This window comes from Notolepis coatsorum (assembly GCF_963971535.1).
Source record: "Notolepis coatsorum genome assembly, chromosome: 2".
NCBI classification, from domain to species: domain Eukaryota; kingdom Metazoa; phylum Chordata; class Actinopteri; order Aulopiformes; family Paralepididae; genus Notolepis; species Notolepis coatsorum.
The window spans coordinates 214984122-215008681 of NC_140166.1; the positions used below are offsets into that span (position 1 = coordinate 214984122).

General features: G+C 47.8%; 1 protein-coding gene across 1 annotated transcript in view; it reads left to right on the forward strand.

The window, feature by feature from the left end:
- The window catches only part of brf1a (BRF1 general transcription factor IIIB subunit a), a 182562-nt gene that overhangs the window by 102738 nt on the left and 55264 nt on the right, over window positions 1–24560 (forward strand). Inside the window, exon 12 of the mRNA XM_084308841.1 lies at window positions 2988–3329. Coding sequence (XP_084164967.1) covers window positions 2988–3329 — 342 coding nt within the window. The remainder of the gene's footprint in view (window positions 1–2987; window positions 3330–24560) is intronic.

Genomic DNA, 24560 nt, shown 5'->3' on the forward strand with positions numbered 1-24560 from the left:
GACACAGGAGAGAAGGTTCTGGCGGGATTCGACCCCAGGCCAGCAGGGTATATGTGGTTCCAAATGTGGGGGTCGTAACCAATACACTGTCTCTGGGACGCTCTATAGCGCCTTTCTAGGATTGATTGATTGATTGATTGATTGAAAATGTTATTAACAGATTGCAAAATGGGTACAATACAGTATGGCTCAATACACACAATTGTTGTTAAGGGGATGCAGACCAGAGAAAGACTTTCGTCTTGTTTACATCAGGGTTCCCCCATTTTCAATTCATCATAAGAGACACAAAGCACTTTACAATGAAACGACTACATACATTCTTTAGCGTGCGGTGGCCCGGTGGGAATCTAACCGAATTGCTCAAAGTGCCACGCGATCTATCCATTAAGAAGCTATACAGGATCCTTAAACGCAGCCTTTTTGGGGGGTTTGCCAGCCGTTGGCGTCGTCCCGCGAGGCGCTCTGTCGTCCCGGCGTACGCCACACTAGATCAGAGGAGGATGTCGCCCCCGCTTTAAAGATTCCCACGTGGCCCCGGGGTTTGATCTGCGTGAACCCTCTCCTGGAGCTGCAAGCCGTTTGAACTTTGTGACGTCATCTGTATGTGTATTAGTCTAGTGCTGCTGCTCCATAGACAATGAACGTGACGGTGGCTTTGTGAGGTCATAGAATGTTCTCTCTGTGATCTTTTTTACACTCAAACGAGGTTTAAATTCTGGTTCGGAGTCGGACCCCCCCATTGGCAATGCTAAAATATAAACCCAATTTTGATGTGAGAATTCAACTTGGACACGTTAGGGCTCCACACAACCAGTGGCTCATTTGCACTACATTTCTAAAAAAGAAATGGGCATTTCTGCATTTTGTTTGCATTTTGTACTTTAGTTTTGTATATTTTGTATAGTGTTTGACTGGGTAAAGCACAATCTCAGGAGGCTCGTACTGTAATGTACCTTATGTGACAAATAAAACAAGCAGCCCCCGGGTTAAACATCCCGGTGACGTCGCACACCGGAGCGTGCTCTCTCTCTCTCTCTCTCTCTCTCTCTCTCTCTCTCTCACTCTCTCTCTCTCTCTCTCTCTCTCTCTCTCTCTCTCTCTCTCTCTCTGATCTCCCGGCTTTGGGAGAGAGGGAGCGCCGTGTGCTAAAAAACGCTGACTGAAGCGCCCTGAGGCGACAGGGGGAAGAAACATATGTGACTTCTTAAAATGGATGCCGCTTCCCATTAATAACGGTCACGTTCGCCCGGGAATCTTCCGAGATGCGCTGCCGAGAGAGGTGGTTTTTTCCTGACAAAAACAATTTGTTGCGAGGTTAATACGCGTTCATTAAGGTTTCATGATGCGTTAAAGCACCTCTGACGGGCCGGATACCCGGGCGCTCCTGCGCCGCGTCCCCCCCCCCCCTCTCTCCCTTCATCTCTGCAGACCCCCCTCTGCACGCTCACGGCAGGGGGTCTCCAGGCTGTCAGCCGCGCGTCAGGCCTGTTGCTGCTGCTCCTCCGCGCGCCAGTCACAGCGGCCTTCGCTTTGTTCTAAAACTGATAACCGTGCTTCTGTTCCGGCTCCGGTTGGTGCATCCGGATCTTTTAAAGAGCGGGTGGTAAAGCTAATTCAGAGATCTGTTTCTAAACACGTTGTACGTGTCGTCTGTAAGTCGCTGAGAACGTGTGGAAACGCTGACTTATGAAGACTGTGAACTCTGTTACTGTCAAAATTGGCCTAAAATTAAATTGGACTATTGCTTCCATTTTCTTTTTAAACACACAATTTTTTTTTACATTCGAATATCTATTATTGCGCATTATGTAAACAAAATAAATCACCTTTTAAGATCAACGTAGAACATACCTGTTTTCTAAGTCTTGAGGTTCCACAAGTTGATCAAAATCTGAATCTGAGTGCAAATCACTTGGGTTCTGAACTCTGCCATCACGCCTTGTGGTGGTTGTTGTTGTTGTTGTTGTTACTGGCACGTTCTTCAGCTCAATGAAAGTGATGTTGTGCGCGTCCTGTCTGCCATGCAGCGCATTCAGGCCCAACGCGACAAGTTGAGAGGAAGACAGCCGGGGGCTGTTTTTTTTACAATCAAATATACATTTTCACAATTGAATGTGTTATTTATTTTTTATTCAAATATAGAATATTCAAAAAAAAAAAAAAATGAATATTCGTTGAAAGCCCTACTGTCAAAATGTTTGTGTTCAGGGCATTAGCATAACCCCTCCCCTAACGCTATATAAAACGAGAGGTCATTAGCATAACTCATCCCCTAATGCTATATTAAAACTAGGGCTGTCCGTTTATCGCGTTAATTATATTAATGAATTACACAGCAAATTATCGCGTTATGAAAATGAACTCAAAATCTTAATTTTTTTTTTTAATTTGTTTGATTATTATTTAATTTAAATCTCATTAATTCCATAAGAACGTAGAATAAACATTTACAAACTTTTTTTTTAAATGGTCCATTTGCATGTTCTTGGTATCTGATTCTAGGGACATCTATGGATCTCAGGGAATGTATTCCCAGTGTCAGAAATACTGTCTGTTACTAGGCGCTCATTAGCATAGCCCCTCCCCTAACACTATATAAAACCGAGAGCTCATTAGCATAACCCCTCCCCTACCACTATATACAACTAGAGCTCATTAGCATAACCCCTCCCCAACACTATACATACTATAGCTCATTAGCATAACCCCTCCCCTAACACTATATAAAAACATTAGCGTGGTTCTCCCAGAGTTGATGGTAGTGCAAATGTGTAGCATAGCAAGGCTAATGCTAACCGTTCCATGGATGAGAATGGAAAACAACACGCCATACTCCGGGAGGTCTGGTTAAATAAAAACACAGATGCAGGTGGTCTAGTCTGCTAGTTAGTCAAGTATTGGAGTCTTCTAACCAAGTAGGGTCCATGTGATAGATTTGCATTACTTCCACATTTCTCACGGATCTCCCCGCGTGTCTCCCCCAGACCCTGCGTGTGACGACGACGCCGACTCCGTGGCGTCCGACGTGGCAGAGGGGGACGAGCTGGAGGACGAGGAGCTGAGGGCCGTGGCCAAACACTTCGGCAAAGAGCTGAACGAGCTCACGCTGGAGGCTCTGATGGGCCTGGAGGGCAGGACGGGGGAGGAGGTGGGGGGGCTGGGGGTGCTGGCAGAGGACGGGGACCAGGAGGAGCAGCAGGAGGAGCAGCGGCATCAGAGGAACGCCCCGTCGCTGGAGTCCATCCTGGGGCCCATGCCCACGGCGGCCAGCCTGGGTCTCTCGGAGCCCATGATCAGCAAGTGTCTGGGAGAGGGCGACGACACCGGTGAGTTGCCGCCGCCCCAGTGGCCAACGTGAGAATGGATGAGTGGTGACCTGATTGGTGATTGACTGTGGTTTTGAGAGAAGAGTGATCTGTACAGTATAACCTGATTGTGACTGATTGTGATTTTGAGAAAATTATGAGCTATAACCTGATTGGTGATTGTGATTTTGAGAGAAGCGTGATCTATAATCTGATTTGTGATTGTGAGAGAACGGTGATCTATAATCTGATTTGTGATTGTGAGAGAACGGTGATCTATAATCTGATTGGTGATTGTGAGAGAACGGTGATCTATAATCTGATTGGTGATTGTGAGAGAACGGTGATCTATAATCTGATTGGTGATTGTGAGAGAACGGTGATCTATAACCTGATTGGTGATTGGTGATAGTGAGAGAACGGTGATCTATAATCTGATTGGTGATTGTGAGAGAACGGTGATCTATAATCTGATTGGTGATAGTGAGAGAACGGTGATCTATAACCTGATTGGTGATAGTGAGAGAACAGTGATCTATAACCTGATTGGTGATTGTGATAGTGAGAGAACGGTGATCTATAACCTGATTGGTGATTGGTGATAGTGAGAGAACGGTGATCTATAATCTGATTGGTGATTGTGAGAGAACGGTGATCTATAATCTGATTGGTGATTGTGAGAGAACGGTGATCTATAATCTGATTGGTGATAGTGAGAGAACGGTGATCTATAACCTGATTGGTGATAGTGAGAGAACGGTGATCTATAACCTGATTGGTGATTGTGATTGACGAGAGAACGGTGATCTATAACCTGATTGGTGATTGTGATTGACGAGAGAACGGTGATCTATAACCTGATTGGTGATTGTGATTGACGAGAGAACGGTGATCTATAATCTGATTGGTGATTGGTGATTGACGAGAGAACGGGGAGCTCTAGTGATTCCTCTGGACCCCCCTGGATGGTTTCAACTCGACGACGACAACAAACGTTCTGGAGCGCACTGCACTGTGTTTGATCTCCCTTCAGCGGTGCACATTAACTAGCTCTGCGGCGGCAGGATATAAACTTGGCTCCGAGCTGTTCCCTAGCAATGCAGTTCCACCGGGGCCGTCTGTACCACTTTTTAATAACATATTTTAAAGATCCCCTCGACTCGGAAACGTGTTTCTTTCTGGCCGACTCCTCTCTGAGGCACTGAGGCGCGACCCCGACCATACAGATTGTTATTCGCGCCGAGCGCCTCTTTCACACTCTGTCCCCGGAGAGAGAGGGAGAGAGGGAGAGAGCCTCTCTGTGCTCTTCCCTGAAATCTGAGTTGCACGTGTGATGTCACTAATAGGCCGAACCTCTCGCGGTCCAATGTGTGGTAACTTGACACCTTTTCAGCCTCAGCTACACGGTGAGCCGAGTAGGTATTGACTCGTCTTGAAGGAGTACAAGCTGCTGACTTGGGCTTCCTGGTAAATCTGCATGTTCATAGATCCTCGAGTTCTCAACGAGGGTGTAGAGATGCTGCTGAGACGTTTTCAGTCGTTTATTGAATAGTTGGGTGTAAAAGAAAACATAGATACAAATTTGAATTCAATAGGGAACATTTTTAAGGGTTTAAAATAATCGCGGAGGGGGTTTTTAACAACGAGGCTGCAATTGTCAACGATTATTTCTTCTTAACTGAACCCCTGTGTTAAATACAGGTTAAAACAATTTAAAAGATAACAAATGTATTTTTGGAAGTCCTCTGGATTCCATAAACATCCATCATCATCCACCCACGTAACAAAAGCACAGAAAAGGCCAGATCTCCCAGACGACTCCCACGCGGCGTTACAACAAAGATCGGCAGCGTTCCCTCCCCTCATGTCGCAGTATTTCTTCTCATCCTCATCAGATCTCAATATCATAACACATTTATTTAATGACTCGACACGTCACTGAAAGGATGATGGATGAGATGTTACCTAAACGTCGAGAGATGTCTGTGAACGGGAATGCTCCGTTCTCCGTCCAGATGGTCTGTCAAAAAATACCAAGGAAACTATAAAAGAAGGAAGAGTCATTGCGTCGGTGCCAGTTCTATTGAAGCCAATGGGAGATGTGTGGAGAAGCAAAATATACACCAACCAATATATCGAACGTTTGCTAGTTAACAAGGCAACAAATTGCAGATGATTTTGACATCCGAGGTAATAACCTGTTTTAAATGTCGGGTCATAAACGAGGAGACGGCTGATGATACCATTCAACTGAATGTCGGCAGAACTGAACGTTTCAACACTTGACACCAATGTGTGTTCACACACTGCACAGTGATGTGAACTGATGACCCTTCCGTCTTTTTAGAGGTTCCTTGCAAAATACCAGAATGTGACACTGATGGACGTGTCATTTTCGAACGTACCAGTGTCGCTCTGGGACGGTGTTGTGTTTCAAAGAGTGACTACACCCGTGGCCATTTTGCTGCCATTTAGCTATTTGAGGGAACGTCATTTGAAAATTGCAGTATTTGGTTCTTCTAGAGAAAGTCTTAAGTGATATATATATTTTTTTTCTTTTCAAGATGTCCGCCTTCCTTTCTTGCACGTATACCGTCTCGTGATCGCCGGACTGTCGGAATTATTTCTGGTCACTTGAGCTGATGATGTTTGATGTTCTGTTCTTTCCTCTGTGAATGTTCAGCCGTGTTCTTTTCAAACCCTCAGCCACTGAGAACAGTAGCGTTCCCTCGCTTCCCCGCTTGACTCGTGTCATCTGCTACGCTACGCATGAGCAGGATTAACCCTTTAAACTAAGTGAACTCTATAAGACCTCCGCCTCTGCCACCACATGTACCCCTGCCTGCTGGCCTGGGATCAGATCCCACCAGAACCTTCTCCCCCTACGTCTCCCCTGCTCTCGTCTCCCTGCTGGCCTGCGATCAGATCCCACCCGAACCTTCTCCCCTACGTCTCCCCTGCTCTCGTCTCCCTGCTGGCCTGGGATCAGATCCCACCAGAACAGTCTCCCCTGCTCTCGTCTCCCTCTCTGCCCTCCCGCCGTCTCCGTAAAAGGACACACGGTTGTCATAGGTACGAAGCGAACGGGTCTCAACACAAAGTGCACTGCCCGTGAGCCGCCACTAGGGGCGGGAGTGGTTAACCGTGAGTGACACCGAGGAGACCAGCCTGGGATAAACAAATTAATAAATAAAAACGCAACACACCAGTCATTTTACACCCATCCATCACACGTAATAATTACATAGATGATATGTTACATACATAAATGTAATTGCGTAAGCGGCATCCTTTACACCCCCATTCCTCCGTGTGGGGCACGGAGGTGTTGATGGCTGTGGAGTAATGGTGATATGTCGCTACATCTGGCCCTGTGATGAGCAGAGGGGCTTTTATGGTGCTTAGAGGGTGGCGGGGGAGTGATGAGTGGATGAGGTTCGGAGGTGAAGTGTGTGTTGATGGATGGATGGATGGAGGGGTGGAGGGGGGTGGAGAGGTTGTAAGGTTGCAACAGCTCCCTGCCTCCTCCTTCCTTCCCTCCCTCCCTCTCCTCCTTCCCTCTCTCTATCCTCCTTCCCTATCTCCTCCTTCCCTCTCTCCTTCCCTCCCTCTCTCCTCATTCCCTCCCTCCCCCCCTCTCTTCTCCTTCCCTCCCTCCTCCCTCTCTCTCTCCTTCCCTCCTTCCTCCCCTCCCTCTCCTTCCCTCTCTCTCCCTCCCTCTCTCCCTCCCTCTCTTCCCTCCGTCTCTCCTCCTTCCCTGCCTCCCTCCGTCTCTCCTCCTTCCCTCCCTCCCTCCCTCCCTCACACTGAGATCTGTGGTCAAGCTGCCCATAATCCAAACTAAATGTCTCCCGTGAGGCCAATGACCTTCTATTGTCAGAGGGTGGAGAGGAGCATGTGGATGATGTTAGCTTGTGGTGGATGATGTTAGCTTGTGGTGGATGATGTTAGCTTGTGGTGGATGATGTTAGCTTGTGGATGATGTTAGCTTGTGGATGATGTTAGCTTGTGGTGGATGATGTTAGCTTGTGGTGGATGATGTTAGCTTGTGGTGGATGATGTTAGCTTGTGGTGGATGATGTTAGCTTGTGGTGGATGTTGGCATGTGGATGATGTTGGCATGTGGATGATGTTAGCTTGTGGATGATGTTGGCATGTGGATGATGTTGGCATGTGGATGATGTTAGCTTGTGGTGGATGATGTTAGCTTGTGGTGGATGATGTTAGCTTGTGGATGATGTTAGCTTGTGGTGGATGATGTTAGCTTGTGGTGGATGATGTTAGCTTGTGGATGATGTTAGCTTGTGGATGATGTTAGCTTGTGGTGGATGATGTTAGCTTGTGGTGGATGATGTTAGCTTGTGGTGGATGATGTTAGCTTGTGGTGGATGTTGGCATGTGGATGATGTTGGCATGTGGATGATGTTAGCTTGTGGATGATTTTGGCATGTGGATGATGTTGGCATGTGGATGATGTTAGCTTGTGGTGGATGATGTTAGCTTGTGGTGGATGGTGTTAGCTTGTGGTGGATGTTGGCATGTGGATGATGTTGGCATGTGGATGATGTTGGCATGTGGATGATGTTAGCTTGTGGATGATGTTGGCATGTGGATGATGTTGGCATGTGGATGATGTTAGCTTGTGGTGGATGATGTTAGCTTGTGGTGGATGTTGGCATGTGGATGATGTTGGCTTGTGGATGATGTTAGCTTGTGGTGGATGATGTTAGCTTGTGGATGATGTTGGCATGTGGATGATGTTAGCTTGTGGTGGATGTTAGCTTGTGGTGGATGATGTTAGCTTGTGGATGATGTTAGCTTGTGGTGGATGATGTTAGCTTGTGGATGATGTTGGCATGTGGATGATGTTAGCTTGTGGTGGATGTTAGCTTGTGGTGGATGTTAGCTTGTGGATGATGTTAGCTTGTGGTGGATGATGTTAGCTTGTGGATGATGTTAGCTTGTGGTGGATGATGTTAGCTTGTGGATGATGTTAGCTTGTGGATGATGTTAGCTTGTGGATGATGTTAGCTTGTGGTGGATCATGTTAGCATGAAGAGACTCCACCATTAGAAGATTACAGTCACAGAGCCTCCGACTCATTCATTGTGGAGCGTTTCTCTTGTTGCCGTTGCTTTAATTCTTCTTCTCTGCCGGGGGATGTATCACTGGGCCTCGTCATTCGTGGTTTTGAATGTTTTGAACAAGAGTTTCTGTATTTAAACGTCCTCCTTGGAATCGCTGTGACTGAAGGGTTTTAATTTGGCGGTCGGTGATCTCACTAGAGCACGATGAAGAGGAAGCTACTCATCTGTGTGTTTATGTGTATGACCCTGACCCTGTGTGTCCCTGTGTGTGTCCCTGTGTGTGTGTGTGTTTGTTTGTGTGTGTGTGCATGACCCTGTATGTGTGTTTGTGCATGACCCTGTGTGTGTGTGTGTGTGTTCATGACCCTGTGTGTGTGTTCATGACCCTGTGTGTGTGCATGGCCATGTGTGTCCCTGTCTTTTTATGTGTATTATTTATGTAAGTGTATGAACAAGGTTGCAAATATAAAGTGTGTTTGTGTCTGAGAACTGTGCTTATAGGTGTGTCTACACAGTCGTGTGTGTTTATATTATAGGAAGCTGCTCAATTTGGAGAAGGCGCTGTTACCTTTTCCCATGATTCTGCCGTCCATGCACCTTGTACCTGGCTGTTCTTTCATAATTTCTGACTGCACTCGCAATGTTTATGTCCTTTGTATCATGAGGCCTCCTTGAGTACTTCTGTTCATGTGGACATAAATAAACATTTCAAATGTGTGTGTCTGTATGTTTGTGTGTCCACCACACAGTCGTGTTTGTTTGTACATGAGTGTGTGTGTGCTCGTTTCTGGCAGTGTGTGTTTCTGGCAGTGTGTGTTTCTGGCAGTGTGTGTTTCTGGCAGTGTGTCTGTGTGTGTTTCTGGCAGTGTGTCTGTGTGTGTTTCTGGCAGTGTGTCTGTGTGTGTTTATCTGTACAGTAAACAAACACAAAAAAGGGGCACTTTTTTTATGTGCCTCTTTGTTTTGTTTGCGTGTGTTTTTCATGACTGAGCAATATATCAAGGATAATCATTATGTTATTATTATATATATAGCAAATAGTCACGTTTCTCCCAAACGATTTCTGTAATGTTCGAGAAGGTCAGTTGGAAGTTACTCTAATCACACGTTGCCATGCGGTCCGATATGACCAGCAGCTGTTGCCTCACGTGCGATGGTCCATATCCCAGCAGATATCCCCATAAAAGACATGCTAAATACACGCTCCTGTCGCTGCCCTTGAGCGAGGCGCTGGCAGCTGACCTGGAGTCTGTCCCCGGGAGCCGGGCTGCCCTTGAGCGAGGCGCTGGCAGCTGATCTGGAGTCTGTCCCCGGGAGCCGGATGGTTCAGAGGACACGCTCCAGCTCTATGGAAAGATCTACTTGGCAAATGAAAAGAGATTCTGATGATTCAGTTTCCAATACCGATTATATTTTATCAGTGTATTTATTTACCGATAATAATTCAATATGATAATTTATCGTCTTGGGTGATAATTCAATATGATAGTTTATCGTCTTGGGTGATAATTCAATATGATAGTTTATCGTCTTGAGTGATAATTCAATATGATAGTTTATCGTCTTGGGTGATAATTCAATATTTTAATTGATCGTCTTGAGTGATAATTCAATATTATAATTTATCATCTTGAGTGATAATTCTATTTGATAATTTATCATCTTGAGTGATAATTCAATATTATAATTTATCATCATGAGTGATGATTCAATATTATTTATCGTCATGAGTGATAATTCAATATTATAATTTATCGTCTTGAGTGATAATTCAGTATGATCATTGATCTTGCTTGAACACGTATTTATTTATCATCTTTCAATGCGATCATATCGCGATGAATTCACAATATCGTTATACACATTTCTGTTGTCTGAATTGATACTAATAACAAGTGCGCATTAATTCAAAATCTCTCACAAAATTGTATCTGAAATATTTGAGGGAACTGCATTTGAAAATTCTTTCGTTTAATGTCACACTCATTACGTTTCTACCACGTGACTTCACATAGTGAGCAGATATCGTGATATATAACCATAGGGTCATGATATATAACCATAGGGTCATGATATACAACCATAGGGTCATGATATACAACCATAGGGTCATGATATATAACCATAGGGTCATGATATATAACCATAGGGTCATGATATACAACCATAGGGTCATGATATATAACCATAGGGTCATGATATATAACCATAGGGTCATGATATATAACCATAGGGTCATGATATATAACCATAGGGTCATGATATACAACCATAGGGTCATGATATACAACCATAGGGTCATGATATATAACCATAGGGTCATGATATATAACCATAGGGTCATGATATATAACCATAGGGTCATGATATACAACCATAGGGTCATGATATACAACCATAGGGTCATGATATATAACCATAGGGTCATGATATATAACCATAGGGTCATGATATATAACCATAGGGTCATGATATACAACCATAGGGTCATGATATATAACCATAGGGTCATGATATATAACCATAGGGTCATGATATATAACCATAGGGTCATGATATATAACCATAGGGTCATGATATATAACCATAGGGTCATGATATATAACCATAGGGTCATGATATACAACCATAGGGTCATGATATATAACCATAGGGTCATGATATACAACCATAGGGTCATGATATACAACCATAGGGTCATGATATATAACCATAGGGTCATGATATATAACCATAGGGTCATGATATATAACTGTTGTGAAGGATCAGATTAAACCGAATATATATATTTATTTATGGATATATATTTAATAGTATTTGTATATCGTTTGATATCCCCTGTATATTCCTTGTACAATATGCACTGAATATCCCTTTAGTCTACTAAACAGCCCATAATAGTTTCATTCTACCATTGGACGAGAACCTGGCGCCAGCAGCCATACCCCTAGGTTCAAGTTCAATCGTGCCGACCAACATGTCGTGGCAAGCCCGGTTCCGCGTAGGAATACGTCTGGCGAAATACGAATGGTACTATTTGTTCACAGCGCATATATATATGGCGCAAGTAAAGTAGAACTTTCTTTTAGTCCATTAGTTCTTTACCCTCCAACCTAGTAACAGACGCGAAGCCTCACCCACGACGCACGTGTGGTGCAGTAAGGCCTACTTGGCCTCAGAATAGGCATTGAGATATCGTGTGGATTAATAGTTGAATTGTCATAGTTTGGCACTATACCGTCGAGTTGGACGTATTTCTATTAAGCTAATAATAGTCTATTATGTATGGTGCATCGTTCGGTTAGAGTTATAAAGTGAGCAGCACCCCCATCGTTCCTGACGTTATCTGGAGTCTTAACCAGGCTGGGCAGACCACTTGTGGTGCTTGCATCCGAGGAGCTCCGGGCCAGGACGAGTGGACCTGTACATTGGATTACTTTACCCGGACGACGGCGAGCCTTCCACGGCTTGGATTATCTACATGCTTTGGGTGCTTTGATTATTCCATGGATAACGGCCAACACTGCTGAGTGTTGGAACTACCCCCCGGAGAGGAGTCCAGGTGAGACGGCGCTCTACACCAGTGAGGTCGCCTCACGTCTCTCCGTTGTGGACCGGCAGCTACCGTCCACCAGAGGGTCCAGCTGTATTCATCTGCGGACCGAGGTTCTGTGGGCATCGTGTTCAGGACTCTGAATTCTCCCAAGAAATCGTCGGCCAGATGGGATACCGCCAGCGGCTCTTCTAACCCCCCCCTCCTACTGTCTTACAACCAGCGGGACCCCCCCCCCCCCCTTAGTGTATCCAGCTATAATCATTTAAGTACCATCGCTATAGTTCCCTAAAGAACCGGGTTGTATACTTACTCCCTGCGTAACCAGAGATTGGACATTCAATGTTGATTTACCTACGAATACTCATTTGCCATACAAGTGCATTTCAAATCATAAATGTCATCAAGTGAACGTTGTATATACCCTTTGCTATATAAAATATTCGATTTGTACATTTGTGTGGACTTCGTTTCATCAGGTGGGAAAGTGTTTATCATATCTATATCATGTACTGGATGGCCAGAAGTTAAAGTACAAGAGGTAGTGGTTTAATAATACCATACTTATCAATACAGTCAGGGAATTGTACCCCTCAGTTACAATAACCATAGGGTCATGATATACAACCATAGGGTCATGATATACAACCATAGGGTCATGATATATAACCATAGGGTCATGATATATAACCATAGGGTCATGATATACAACCATAGGGTCATGATATACAACCATAGGGTCATGATATATAACCATAGGGTCATGATATATAACCATAGGGTCATGATATATAACCATAGGGTCATGATATATAACCATAGGGTCATGATATACAACCATAGGGTCATGATATATAACCATAGGGTCATGATATATAACCATAGGGTCATGATATATAACAATAGGGTCATGATATATAACCATAGGGTCATGATATATAACCATAGGGTCATGATATACAACCATAGGGTCATGATATACAACCATAGGGTCATGATATATAACCATAGGGTCATGATATATAACCATAGGGTCATGATATATAACCATAGGGTCATGATATACAACCATAGGGTCATTATATATAACCATAGGGTCATGATATATAACCATAGGGTCATGATATATAACCATAGGGTCATGATATACAACCATAGGGTCATGATATACAACCATAGGGTCATTATATACAACCATAGGGTCATGATATACAACCATAGGGTCATGATATACAACCATAGGGTCATGATATATAACCATAGGGTCATGATATACAACCATAGGGTCATGATATACAACCATAGGGTCATGATATACAACCATAGGGTCATGATATACAACCATAGGGTCATGATATACAACCATAGGGTCATGATATACAACCATAGGGTCATGATATACAACCATAGGGTCATGATATATAACCATAGGGTCATGATATATAACCATAGGGTCATGATATATAACCATAGGGTCATGATATATAACCATAGGGTCATGATATATAACCATAGGGTCATGATATATAACGATTGAAAATGGAGGACCCTGATGTAAACGAGACAAAAGTATTTTTCTGGTCTCCATCCTCTTAGCAGTTGTTAGTATTGAGCCGTACTGTATTGTACCCATTCTGCAATCTGTTCAATAAAGTTTTCAATCAATCAATCAATGGAGAATAATTCCTTTATGGTTATCGTGATATTGATCTCCCCTGCCAGCCCTACCCTGAATATCGTGCCAGTTATTTATTCTCCTGTCGTCCAGCCCTGTTCTGTGGACGCCATCAGGCTCCTGGTCCTGGTCCTGGTCCTGGGAGGGGGAGGGGCTCTACTGGTCCTGGTCCTGGTCCTGGGAGGGGGAGGGGCTCTACTGGTCCTGGGAGGGGGAGGGGCTCTACTGGTCCTGGTCCTGGTCCTGGGAGGGGGAGGGGCTCTACTGGTCCTGGGAGGGGGAGGGGCTCTACTGGTCCTGGGAGGGGGAGGGGCTCTACTGGTCCTGGGAGGGGGAGGGGCTCTACTGGTCCTGGGAGGGGGAGGGGCTCTACTGGTCCCCCAGCTTAATCTTTTGAAGTATTAAGTGGACAGAGTACCTTGTCATTAGGCCTGTGTGTGTGTGTGTGTGTGTGTGTGTGTGTGCGCGTGTGTGTGTGTGTGTGTGTGTGTGTGTGTGTGTGTGTGTGACAATGTTAGCTTTGGGCAGGGCACAAGAGGAAATCATGGAGAGTGTAATTGGGGGGTAATTTTGGATCCTCCCCTCCCCCTCTCGCCTTGGAGAGAAGGAACTAGTTAGTTAGAAAGAAGAAAAGTTGAAAAGAAAAGGAATTAACTACTTTGAGGGATACGGAGGGAGAGAGAGAGAGAGGTACAGGAGGGAGAGAAGAGAGAGAGGGAGAGACGGAGAGACAGAGAGGAGGGAGAGAGGGACAGGAGGGAGAGAAGAGAGACAGAGGGAGAGGGAGAGACAGAGAGGAGGGAGAGACGGAGAGAGGATAGAGGGAGAGGGAGGGAGAGAGGGACAGGAGGGAGAGGAGAGACAGAGGAGAGGAGGGAGGGAGAGAGAGACAGAGAGGAGAGATAGAGGGAGAGAGGGATCTACCCACAACAGTATAACGTGTTATATTATATTATATTCTCTCTTCCACTCTGTTTCACTCTAGTCATTGTATCGACGGTGTGTCCGAGTACGTAATGGCCTTTTCGTTTTAAAAACGGTCTATAGTTTGAAGTCTCCCTCCTCCACCCCGTGCCCCATGTCCCGTCCCGTACCATTAGAGCCCGCCATTGATTTGAAGGACGGTGTTTTCAACGGAGCACTTAGTTCAATCAATGGCGTTTGCCCTGACCTTAACACCGCCTCGGTAAGTAAGCACCGCTCTCCGGGACGCTGTTCAAACTGTTCCCACTGTTTTACACCAACCAGTCTGGGAGAGGGAGGGGCCGTGCGGGAGTGTGAAGTAGTGGGTTTCGGAGAGGGAGAGAGAAGGAAGGGGGGGGAGGGAGGGAGAGAGAGGGGGAGAGGGAGAGGGAGGGAGAGGGAGGGAGAGGGAGGGAGAGGGAGGGAGAGAGAAGGAAGAGGGAGGGAGGGAGAGGGAGGGAGGGAAAGAGAGAGGGAGGGGGGAGAGAGAGAGAGAGAGAGAGGGAGGGAGAGAGGAGTGAGGGAGAGTGGGAGAGAATGAAGGGGGGGAGGGGAGAGAGGAGGATAGAGGAGAGAGAGAGGGGGAGAGGGAGAGAGAAGGAAGGGGGGGAGGGAGAGAGAGGGAGAGAGAGGGGGAGAGAAGGAAGGGGGAGGGAGGGAGAGAGAGAGAAGGAAGGGGGGAGGGAGAGAGCTCTTGCACTTTGTTGAATCCACTTAGAGGGCATTCTAGTAAAAAGAACCAAGTAAAGTTTTTTCCTCCCGTTTTCGTGTGAGTTTTAACAGGTGTGCGGCTGGAACTCCTCTCCGGACAAGGAGCCGGTTGTCCCCCTCTGTTTTTTTCCCATTCCCTTCCCTTCTGCCGTATTGAACAGCAATTACTCAAATAAATCTGGGCTCTCAGATCCTCGGCGTGTGGAGGAGCAGCGGCTGACTGGCTCGAGACTCGGTCGTCTTTTTAGACGTGCAGCTTCTCACCAGCTGTCTTCAGAGAAGTTGGTAAAGTGTAGAAGACAAATGAAACGTCTCCTCCTCTCTATCTCTCTCTCTCTCTCTCTCTCTCTCTCTCTCTCTTGCTCTCTTGCTCTCTTGCTCTCGCTCTCGCTCTCTCTCTCTCTCCGTCTTTCTTTTTCTCTCTCTCTTCTCTCCCCTGTCTCTCTTTATCTCTCTTTCTCTCTTCTCTCTCCTGTCTCTCTCTCCCTCTTTATCTCTCTCTTTCTTTTTCTCTTTCTCTCTTCTCTCCCCTGTCTCTCTCTTTATCTCTCTCTTTATCTCTCTCTCTTTCCCTCTCTTCTCTCCCTTGTCTCTCTCTCTCTCTCTTTATCTCTCTTTATCTCTCTCTTTCCCTCTTCTCTCCCTTGTCTCTCTCTCTCTCTTTATCTCTCTCTCTTTATCTCTCTCTCTTTATCTCTCTCTCTCTTTTTCTCTCTTCTCTCCCGTCTCTTATCGCTCTCTCTTGTCTCTGTCTCTCTCTCCTCTCTCTCCATCTCTGGGAATGTTGGATTTTATGGTGGATTCTTGTTCTTGATTTATCGTGATGTTTCTTCTTGACTTGTTTAAAGAAGACTTGTACAGCCCATGGGGACATTACCTTGTGATTTCAGGCTTTACAAATACGTTTGATTTGATTTGCCAGGTGTGTGAGGGGAGGATTATCATCTCCAGGCGGGTGGCTCCTCCCGGCTGCACTAGTAGATTTACAGCAGATATTCAGATACAACTTTTTTATCGCCTATATTTATTGCAATGTATATTGTGACTGACGGGGCGTAACGACCCTCATCTGCACCTTTTTGTTTATGCTGTTTTTATATTCAGATTTAATTTTGTTGCCTATATTTATGTCTTTGTTCTATTACCCTGCCCATACCTATACCCCCCCCCCCTTCCTCCCCAATGCTGCTATGATGCCTGAATTTCCCCAAGGGGATCAACAAAGGAATATCTTTTTACAGATTTGCTTCGCTGTGGGGATGGGGTGAGGTATTCAGAATATATGTGTGTTTGTGTGTATATATATATGTATTATATGGTATACTGTATATGGATATAACTATGCCATTGCCAACAATGTATACAAATCGTAGAATGATACATGCATCATCAGATGATGAAACCCCGTTGTCATGACTTCACTGTCGCTCTGCCTTAAGCAACAGAGTCAGTCACACTGGGGGAAAATCATCTCTCTCATACTGTACTGTCACACAGTAGCCCCTGTGCTCATGTCATTGATTTGGACTGGGACAGCTGGAAGTGTGTGTGTGTGTGTTGCGTGGTGCGTGTGTGTGTGTGTGTGTGTGTGTTGTGTTTACACTGCCCGAGGCAGTACAGTGAGCCTGAGTGGACATATGGCCTGATGGACAGACTCTGTGGAGGCTGAGGAGAGGGGAGCGATGGGACGGATGAGACGAGAGAGAGAGAGAGAGAGACTGATATCCTATGACAGATATCGAGAGACGCCGCCTATATTCACATACGCTGACCAACAACGATCTGATGTTTATTTTAAGCCCGTCTCTTCGCCTCCACGGACAGTGGAATCATAACGTCGCCAGTCAGTCGTAGCTGAAAGGCCCCCGAGTCTCATCAGCGAGTCTCATCAACGACGCTCTGGAGTCTGAAGCAGAGAAGTGGTGTCTTTCTGAAGCAGCAGGAGCATCTCTCTGTCTCCTCTCTGTCTCCTCTCTGTCTCCTCTGTCTGTCTCCTCTCTGTCTCCTCTCTGTCTCCTCTCTGTCTCCTCTCTGTCTCCTCTCTGTCTCCTCTCTGTCTCCTCTCTGTCTCCACTCTGTCTCTCTGTCTCCTCTCTGTCTCCTCTCTGTCTCCACTCTGTCTCCTCTCTGTCTCCTCTCTGTCTCCTCTCTGTCTCCTCTCTGTCTCCTCTCTGTCTCCTCTCTGTCTCCTCTCTGTCTCCTCTCTGTCTCCTCTCTGTCTCCACTCTGTCTCTCTGTCTCCTCTCTGTCTCCTCTCTGTCTCCACTCTGTCTCCTCTCTGTCTCCTCTCTGTCTCCTCTCTGTCTCCTCTCTGTCTCCTCTCTGTCTCCACTCTGTCTCTCTGTCTCCTCTCTGTCTCCTCTCTGTCTCCTCTCTGTCTCCTCTCTGTCTCCACTCTGTCTCTCTGTCTCCTCTCTGTCTGTCTCCTCTCTGTCTGTCTCCTCTCTGTCTGTCTCCTCTCTGTCTCCTCTCTGTCTCCTCTCTGTCTCCTCTCTGTCTCCTCTCTGTCTCCTCTCTGTCTCCACTCTGTCTCCTCTCTGTCTCCTCTCTGTCTCCTCTCTGTCTCCTCTCTGTCTCCTCTCTGTCTCCTCTCTGTCTCCACTCTGTCTCCTCTCTGTCTCCTCTCTGTCTCCTCTCTGTCTCCTCTCTGTCTCCTCTCTGTCTCCTCTCTGTCTCCTCTCTGTCTCCTCTCTGTCTCCTCTCTGTCTCCTCTCTGTCTCCTCTCTGTCTCCTCTCTGTCTCCTCCTCTCTGTCTCCTCTCTGTCTCCTCTCTGTCTCCTCTCTGTCTCCTCTCTGTCTCCTCTCTGTCTCCTCTCTGTCTCCTCTCTGTCTCCTCTCTGTCTCTCTGTCTCCTCTCTGTCTCCTCTCTGTCTCCTCTCTGTCTCCTCTCTGTCTCCTTTCTGTCTCCTCTCTGTCTCCACTCTGTCTCCTCTCTGTCTCCTCTCTGTCTCCTCTCTGTCTCCTCTCTGTCTCCTCTCTGTCTCCTCTCTGTCTCCTCTCTGTCTCCTCTCTGTCTCCTCTCTGTCTCCTCTCTGTCTCCTCTCTGTCTCCTCTCTGTCTCTCTGTCTCCTCTCTGTCTCCTCTCTGTCTCCTCTCTGTCTCCTCTCTGTCTCCTTTCTGTCTCCTCTCTGTCTCCACTCTGTCTCCTCTCTGTCTCCTTTCTGTCTCCTCTCTGTCTCCTCTCTGTCTCCTCTCTGTCTCCTCTCTGTCTCCACTCTGTCTCCTCTCTGTCTCCTCTCTGTCTCCTCTCTGTCTCCTCTCTGTCTCCTCTCTGTCTCCACTCTGTCTCCTCTCTGTCTCCTCTCTGTCTCCTCTCTGTCTGTCTCCTCTGTCTCCTCTCTGTCTCCTCTCTGCCTCCTCTCTGTCTCCTCTCTGTCTCCTCTCTGTCTCCTCTCTGTCTCCTCTCTGTCTCCTCTCTCTCTCCTCTCTGTCTCCTCTCTGTCTCCTCTCTGTCTCCTCTCTGTCTCCACTCTGTCTCCTCTCTGTCTCCTCTCTGTCTCCTCTCTGTCTCCTCTCTGTCTCCTCTCTGTCTCCTCTCTGTCTCCACTCTGTCTCCTCTCTGTCTCCACTCTGTCTCCTCTCTGTCTCCTCTCTGTCTCCTCTCTGTCTCCTCTCTGTCTCCTCTCTGTCTCCTCTCTGTCTCCTCTCTGTCTCCACTCTGTCTCCTCTCTGTCTCCTCTCTGTCTCCTCTCTGTCTCCTCTCTGTCTCCTCTCTGTCTCCTCTCTGTCTCATCTCTGTCTCCTCTCTGTCTCCACTCTGTCTCCTCTCTGTCTCCTCTCTGTCTCTGTCTCCTCTCTGTCTCCTCTCTGTCTCCTCTCTGTCTCCTCTCTGTCTCTGTCTCCTCTCTGTCTCCTCTGTCTCCTCTGTCTCTCCTCTCTGTCTCCTCTCTGTCTCCTCTCTGTCTCCTCTCTGTCTCCTCTCTGTCTCCTCTCTGTCTCCACTCTGTCTCCTCTCTGTCTCCTCTCTGTCTCCTCTCTGTCTCCACTCTGTCTCCTCTCTGTCTCCTCTCTGTCTCCTCTCTGTCTCCTCTCTGTCTCCTCTCTGTCTCCTCTCTGTCTCCACTCTGTCTCCACTCTGTCTCCTCTCTGTCTCCTCTCTGTCTCCTCTCTGTCTCCACTCTGTCTCTCTGTCTCCTCTCTGTCTCCTCTCTGTCTCCACTCTGTCTCCTCTCTGTCTCCTCTCTGTCTCCACTCTGTCTCCTCTCTCTCTGTCTCCACTCTGTCTCCTCTCTGTCTGTCTCCTCTCTGTCTCCTCTCTGTCTGTCTCCTCTCTGTCTCCTCTCTGTCTCCTCTCTGTCTCCTCTCTGTCTCCTCTCTGTCTCCTCTCTGTCTGTCTCCTCTCTGTCTCCTCTCTGTCTGTCTCCTCTCTGTCTCCTCTCTGTCTGTCTCCTCTCTGTCTCCTCTCTGTCTCCTCTCTGTCTCCTCTCTGTCTCCTCTGTCTCCTCTCTGTCTCCACTCTGTCTCCTCTCTGTCTCTCTGTCTCCTCTCTGTCTGTCTCCTCTCTGTCTCCTCTCTGTCTCCTCTCTGTCTCCTCTCTGTCTCCACTCTGTCTCCTCTCTGTCTCCACTCTGTCTCCTCTGTCTCCTCTCTGTCTCCTCTCTGTCTCCTCTCTGTCTCCTCTCTGTCTCCTCTCTGTCTCCTCTCTGTCTCCTCTCTGTCTCCTCTCTGTCTCCTCCTCTCTGTCTCCTCTCTGTCTCCTCTCTGTCTCCTCTCTGTCTCCTCTCTGTCTCCTCTCTGTCTCCTCTCTGTCTCCTCTCTGTCTCTCTGTCTCCTCTCTGTCTCTCTCCTCTCTGTCTCTCTGTCTCCACTCTGTCTCCTCTCTGTCTCCTCTCTGTCTCCTCTCTGTCTCCTCTCTGTCTCCTCTCTGTCTCCTCTCTGTCTCCCTGTCTCCTCTCTGTCTCCTCTGTGTCTCTGTCTCCACTCTGTCTCCTCTCTGTCTCCTCTCTGTCTCCTCTCTGTCTCCTCTCTGTCTCCTCTCTGTCTCCTCTCTGTCTCTCCTCTGTCTCCTCTCTGTCTCCTCTCTGTCTCCTCTGTCTCCTCTCTGTCTCCTCTCTGTCTCCTCTCTGTCTCCTCTCTGTCTCCTCTCTGTCTCCTCTCTGTCTCCCTGTCTCCTCTCTGTCTCCTCTCTGTCTCTCTGTCTCCACTCTGTCTCCTCTCTGTCTCCTCTCTGTCTCCTCTCTGTCTCCTCTCTGTCTCCTCTCTGTCTCCTCTCTGTCTCATCTCTGTCTCCTCTCTGTCTCCACTCTGTCTCCTCTCTGTCTCCTCTCTGTCTCTGTCTCCTCTCTGTCTCCTCTCTGTCTCCTCTCTGTCTCCTCTCTGTCTCTGTCTCCTCTCTGTCTCCTCTGTCTCCTCTGTCTCTCCTCTCTGTCTCCTCTCTGTCTCCTCTCTGTCTCCTCTCTGTCTCCTCTCTGTCTCCTCTCTGTCTCCACTCTGTCTCCTCTCTGTCTCCTCTCTGTCTCCTCTCTGTCTCCACTCTGTCTCCTCTCTGTCTCCTCTCTGTCTCCTCTCTGTCTCCTCTCTGTCTCCTCTCTGTCTCCTCTCTGTCTCCTCTCTGTCTCCACTCTGTCTCCACTCTGTCTCCTCTCTGTCTCCTCTCTGTCTCCTCTCTGTCTCCACTCTGTCTCTCTGTCTCCTCTCTGTCTCCTCTCTGTCTCCACTCTGTCTCCTCTCTGTCTCCTCTCTGTCTCCACTCTGTCTCCTCTCTCTCTGTCTCCACTCTGTCTCCTCTCTGTCTGTCTCCTCTCTGTCTCCTCTCTGTCTGTCTCCTCTCTGTCTCCTCTCTGTCTCCTCTCTGTCTCCTCTCTGTCTCCTCTCTGTCTCCTCTCTGTCTGTCTCCTCTCTGTCTCCTCTCTGTCTGTCTCCTCTCTGTCTCCTCTCTGTCTGTCTCCTCTCTGTCTCCTCTCTGTCTCCTCTCTGTCTCCTCTGTCTCCTCTCTGTCTCCACTCTGTCTCCTCTCTGTCTCTCTGTCTCCTCTCTGTCTGTCTCCTCTCTGTCTCCTCTCTGTCTCCTCTCTGTCTCCTCTCTGTCTCCACTCTGTCTCCTCTCTGTCTCCACTCTGTCTCCTCTGTCTCCTCTCTGTCTCCTCTCTGTCTCCTCTCTGTCTCCTCTCTGTCTCCTCTCTGTCTCCTCTCTGTCTCCTCTCTGTCTCCTCTCTGTCTCCTCTCTGTCTCCTCCTCTCTGTCTCCTCTCTGTCTCCTCTCTGTCTCCTCTCTGTCTCCTCTCTGTCTCCTCTCTGTCTCCTCTCTGTCTCCTCTCTGTCTCCTCTCTGTCTCTCTGTCTCCTCTCTGTCTCTCTCCTCTCTGTCTCTCTGTCTCCACTCTGTCTCCTCTCTGTCTCCTCTCTGTCTCCTCTCTGTCTCCTCTCTGTCTCCTCTCTGTCTCCTCTCTGTCTCCCTGTCTCCTCTCTGTCTCCTCTGTGTCTCTGTCTCCACTCTGTCTCCTCTCTGTCTCCTCTCTGTCTCCTCTCTGTCTCCTCTCTGTCTCTCCTCTGTCTCCTCTCTGTCTCCTCTCTGTCTCCTCTCTGTCTCCTCTCTGTCTCCTCTCTGTCTCCTCTCTGTCTCCCTGTCTCCTCTCTGTCTCCCGGTCTCCTCTCTGTCTCCTCTCTGTCTCCCGGTTTCCTCTCTGTCTCCTCTCTGTCTCCTCTGTCTCCTCTCTGTCTCCTCTCTGTCTGTCTCCTCTCTGTCTCCTCTCTGTCTGTCTCCTCTCTGTCTCCTCTCTGTCTCCTCTCTGTCTCCTCTCTGTCTCCTCTGTCTCCTCTCTGTCTCCACTCTGTCTCCTCTCTGTCTCTCTGTCTCCTCTCTGTCTGTCTCCTCTCTGTCTCCTCTCTGTCTCCTCTCTGTCTCCTCTCTGTCTCCACTCTGTCTCCTCTCTGTCTCCACTCTGTCTCCTCTGTCTCCTCTCTGTCTCCTCTCTGTCTCCTCTCTGTCTCCTCCTCTCTGTCTCCTCTCTGTCTCCTCTCTGTCTCCTCTCTGTCTCCTCTCTGTCTCCTCTCTGTCTCCTCTCTGTCTCCTCTCTGTCTCTCTGTCTCCTCTCTGTCTCTCTCCTCTCTGTCTCTCTGTCTCCACTCTGTCTCCTCTCTGTCTCCTCTCTGTCTCCTCTCTGTCTCCTCTCTGTCTCCTCTCTGTCTCCTCTCTGTCTCCTCTCTGTCTCCTCTCTGTCTCTCCTCTGTCTCCTCTCTGTCTCCTCTCTGTCTCCTCTGTGTCTCTGTCTCCACTCTGTCTCCTCTCTGTCTCCTCTCTGTCTCCTCTCTGTCTCCTCTCTGTCTCCTCTCTGTCTCCTCTCTGTCTCTCCTCTGTCTCCTCTCTGTCTCCTCTCTGTCTCCTCTGTCTCCTCTCTGTCTCCTCTCTGTCTCCTCTCTGTCTCCTCTCTGTCTCCCTGTCTCCTCTCTGTCTCCCGGTTTCCTCTCTGTCTCCTCTCTGTCTCCTCTGTCTCCTCTCTGTCTCCTCTCTGTCTCCTCTCTGTCTCCTCTCTGTCTCTCCTCTGTCTCTCCTCTGTCTCCTCTCTGTCTCCTCTGTCTCTCCTCTCTGTCTCCTCTCTGTCTCCTCTGTCTCCTCTCTGTCTCCTCTCTGTCTCCTCTCTGTCTCCTCTCTGTCTCCTCTGTCTCTCCTCTCTGTCTCCTCTCTGTCTCCTCTCTGTCTCCTCTCTGTCTCTCCTCTGTCTCTCCTCTGTCTCTCCTCTGTCTCCTCTCTGTCTCCTCTCTGTCTCCTCTCTGTCTCCACTCTGTCTCCACTCTGTCTCCTCTCTGTCTCCCGGTCTCCTCTCTGTCTCCTCTCTGTCTCTCCTCTGTCTCTCCTCTGTCTCTCCTCTGTCTCCTCTCTGTCTCCTCTCTGTCTCCCGGTCTCCTCTCTGTCTCCTCTCTGTCTCCTCTCTGTCCCTGCTTTGTCCCCGGCGAGACGGCTGCGTCTCCCCAGTCTGTCTGCAGTCGCGTCACAGGAGCTGATGTCCATCTCTGTCCGGAGGAGCGTCTCCTCAGCCGCTGCCAGCCTGACGGGATCCGACAGCAGCGTTTAGCGCAGCCCGGCCAGGAAGCCATGTGCCCCTGGGTGTTACATCATGCAGCTTAGATCCCCTATTCAGCAGTACTTACGTTTATTTTTATTTATTTATTTTACTCTACTTTCTTTGGACAGACAACTGTGGGGAGTGTGTTTTAAGAAAATATAATATTTATTTTCAAATATATTGATTATAATGTTTTGTTGGAAAGTGATCTTGTAGATAGAAAGCCAGTAGAGCTCCTAATGGAGCTTTCAGATTGCAGCGTATTAAAAAAAAAAAAAAAAAAAAAAGCCGTCTTAACCTCTTAAGCCCTAGCTATATTTTCAGAAGATTAGCCTAAAAGTACATACCCAAGTGAATGGTGCTCCACTTCTACAAGGACCATTTGCATATTCTTGGTAAGTAGGGACATCTACAGACCTCAGGGAATGTATTCACAGTATTTACATTTACATTTTGTCATTTAGCTGATGCTTTTATCCAAAGCGACTTACACGTTTTGTACAACAAGTCAGTAGGAAGGGCACTTCAGCTGAGTAACAATGTTCATCAAGTGTTGAGTGCTACAGTGTAGGTTAGTATATTAGGACAAGTGCATGACAGTAAGGTTAGTTAGGTATTGATTGAAGAAGTGTGTCTTTAGTCGACGGCGAAATACTGTGAAAACTGGTGGTGGGAGGTTCGTTCCACCATTGTGGAGCGAGGACCGAGAATAGGTGGCTTCTCTTTGATGACCCTCCCGGAGCTCGGATAGGAGTGGGTCTGAGGCGGCCAGAAGATGCAGAGCGTAGGGGTCTTGAGGGTGTGGTAGTTAAAGACCATTGACCGGAGGTAGGCGGGAGCGGTTCCCTTTGCTGCACGATATGCCAGGTCGAGGGCCTTGAAGCGGATTAGTGTGGCAATGGGGAGCCAGTGCAGGTCCCTAATAAGTGAGGTGACATGGGCTGACTTCGGTAGGTTTGAGATCAGGCGGGCCGCTGCGTTCTGAATGAGTTGAAGAGGCTTGGTGGCAGTGGTCGGAAGGCCAGCAAGCAGTGTGTTGCAGTAGTCGAGGCGGGAGATGACTGTTGATTGGACGAGGAGTTGGGTGGCTTCTTTTGTCAAGAAGGGGCGGATCCTTCTGACGTTGCTCAGGAGGAATCTGCAGGTTGTCAACTGGTCGTCGAGGACAACACCAAGGTTCTTGGCGGTCGGGGACGCGGCCACAGCTACATTCTCGACTGATGGAAAGGTCGGTCAGGGGGGAGGATTTGGCCGGCAGGTGAA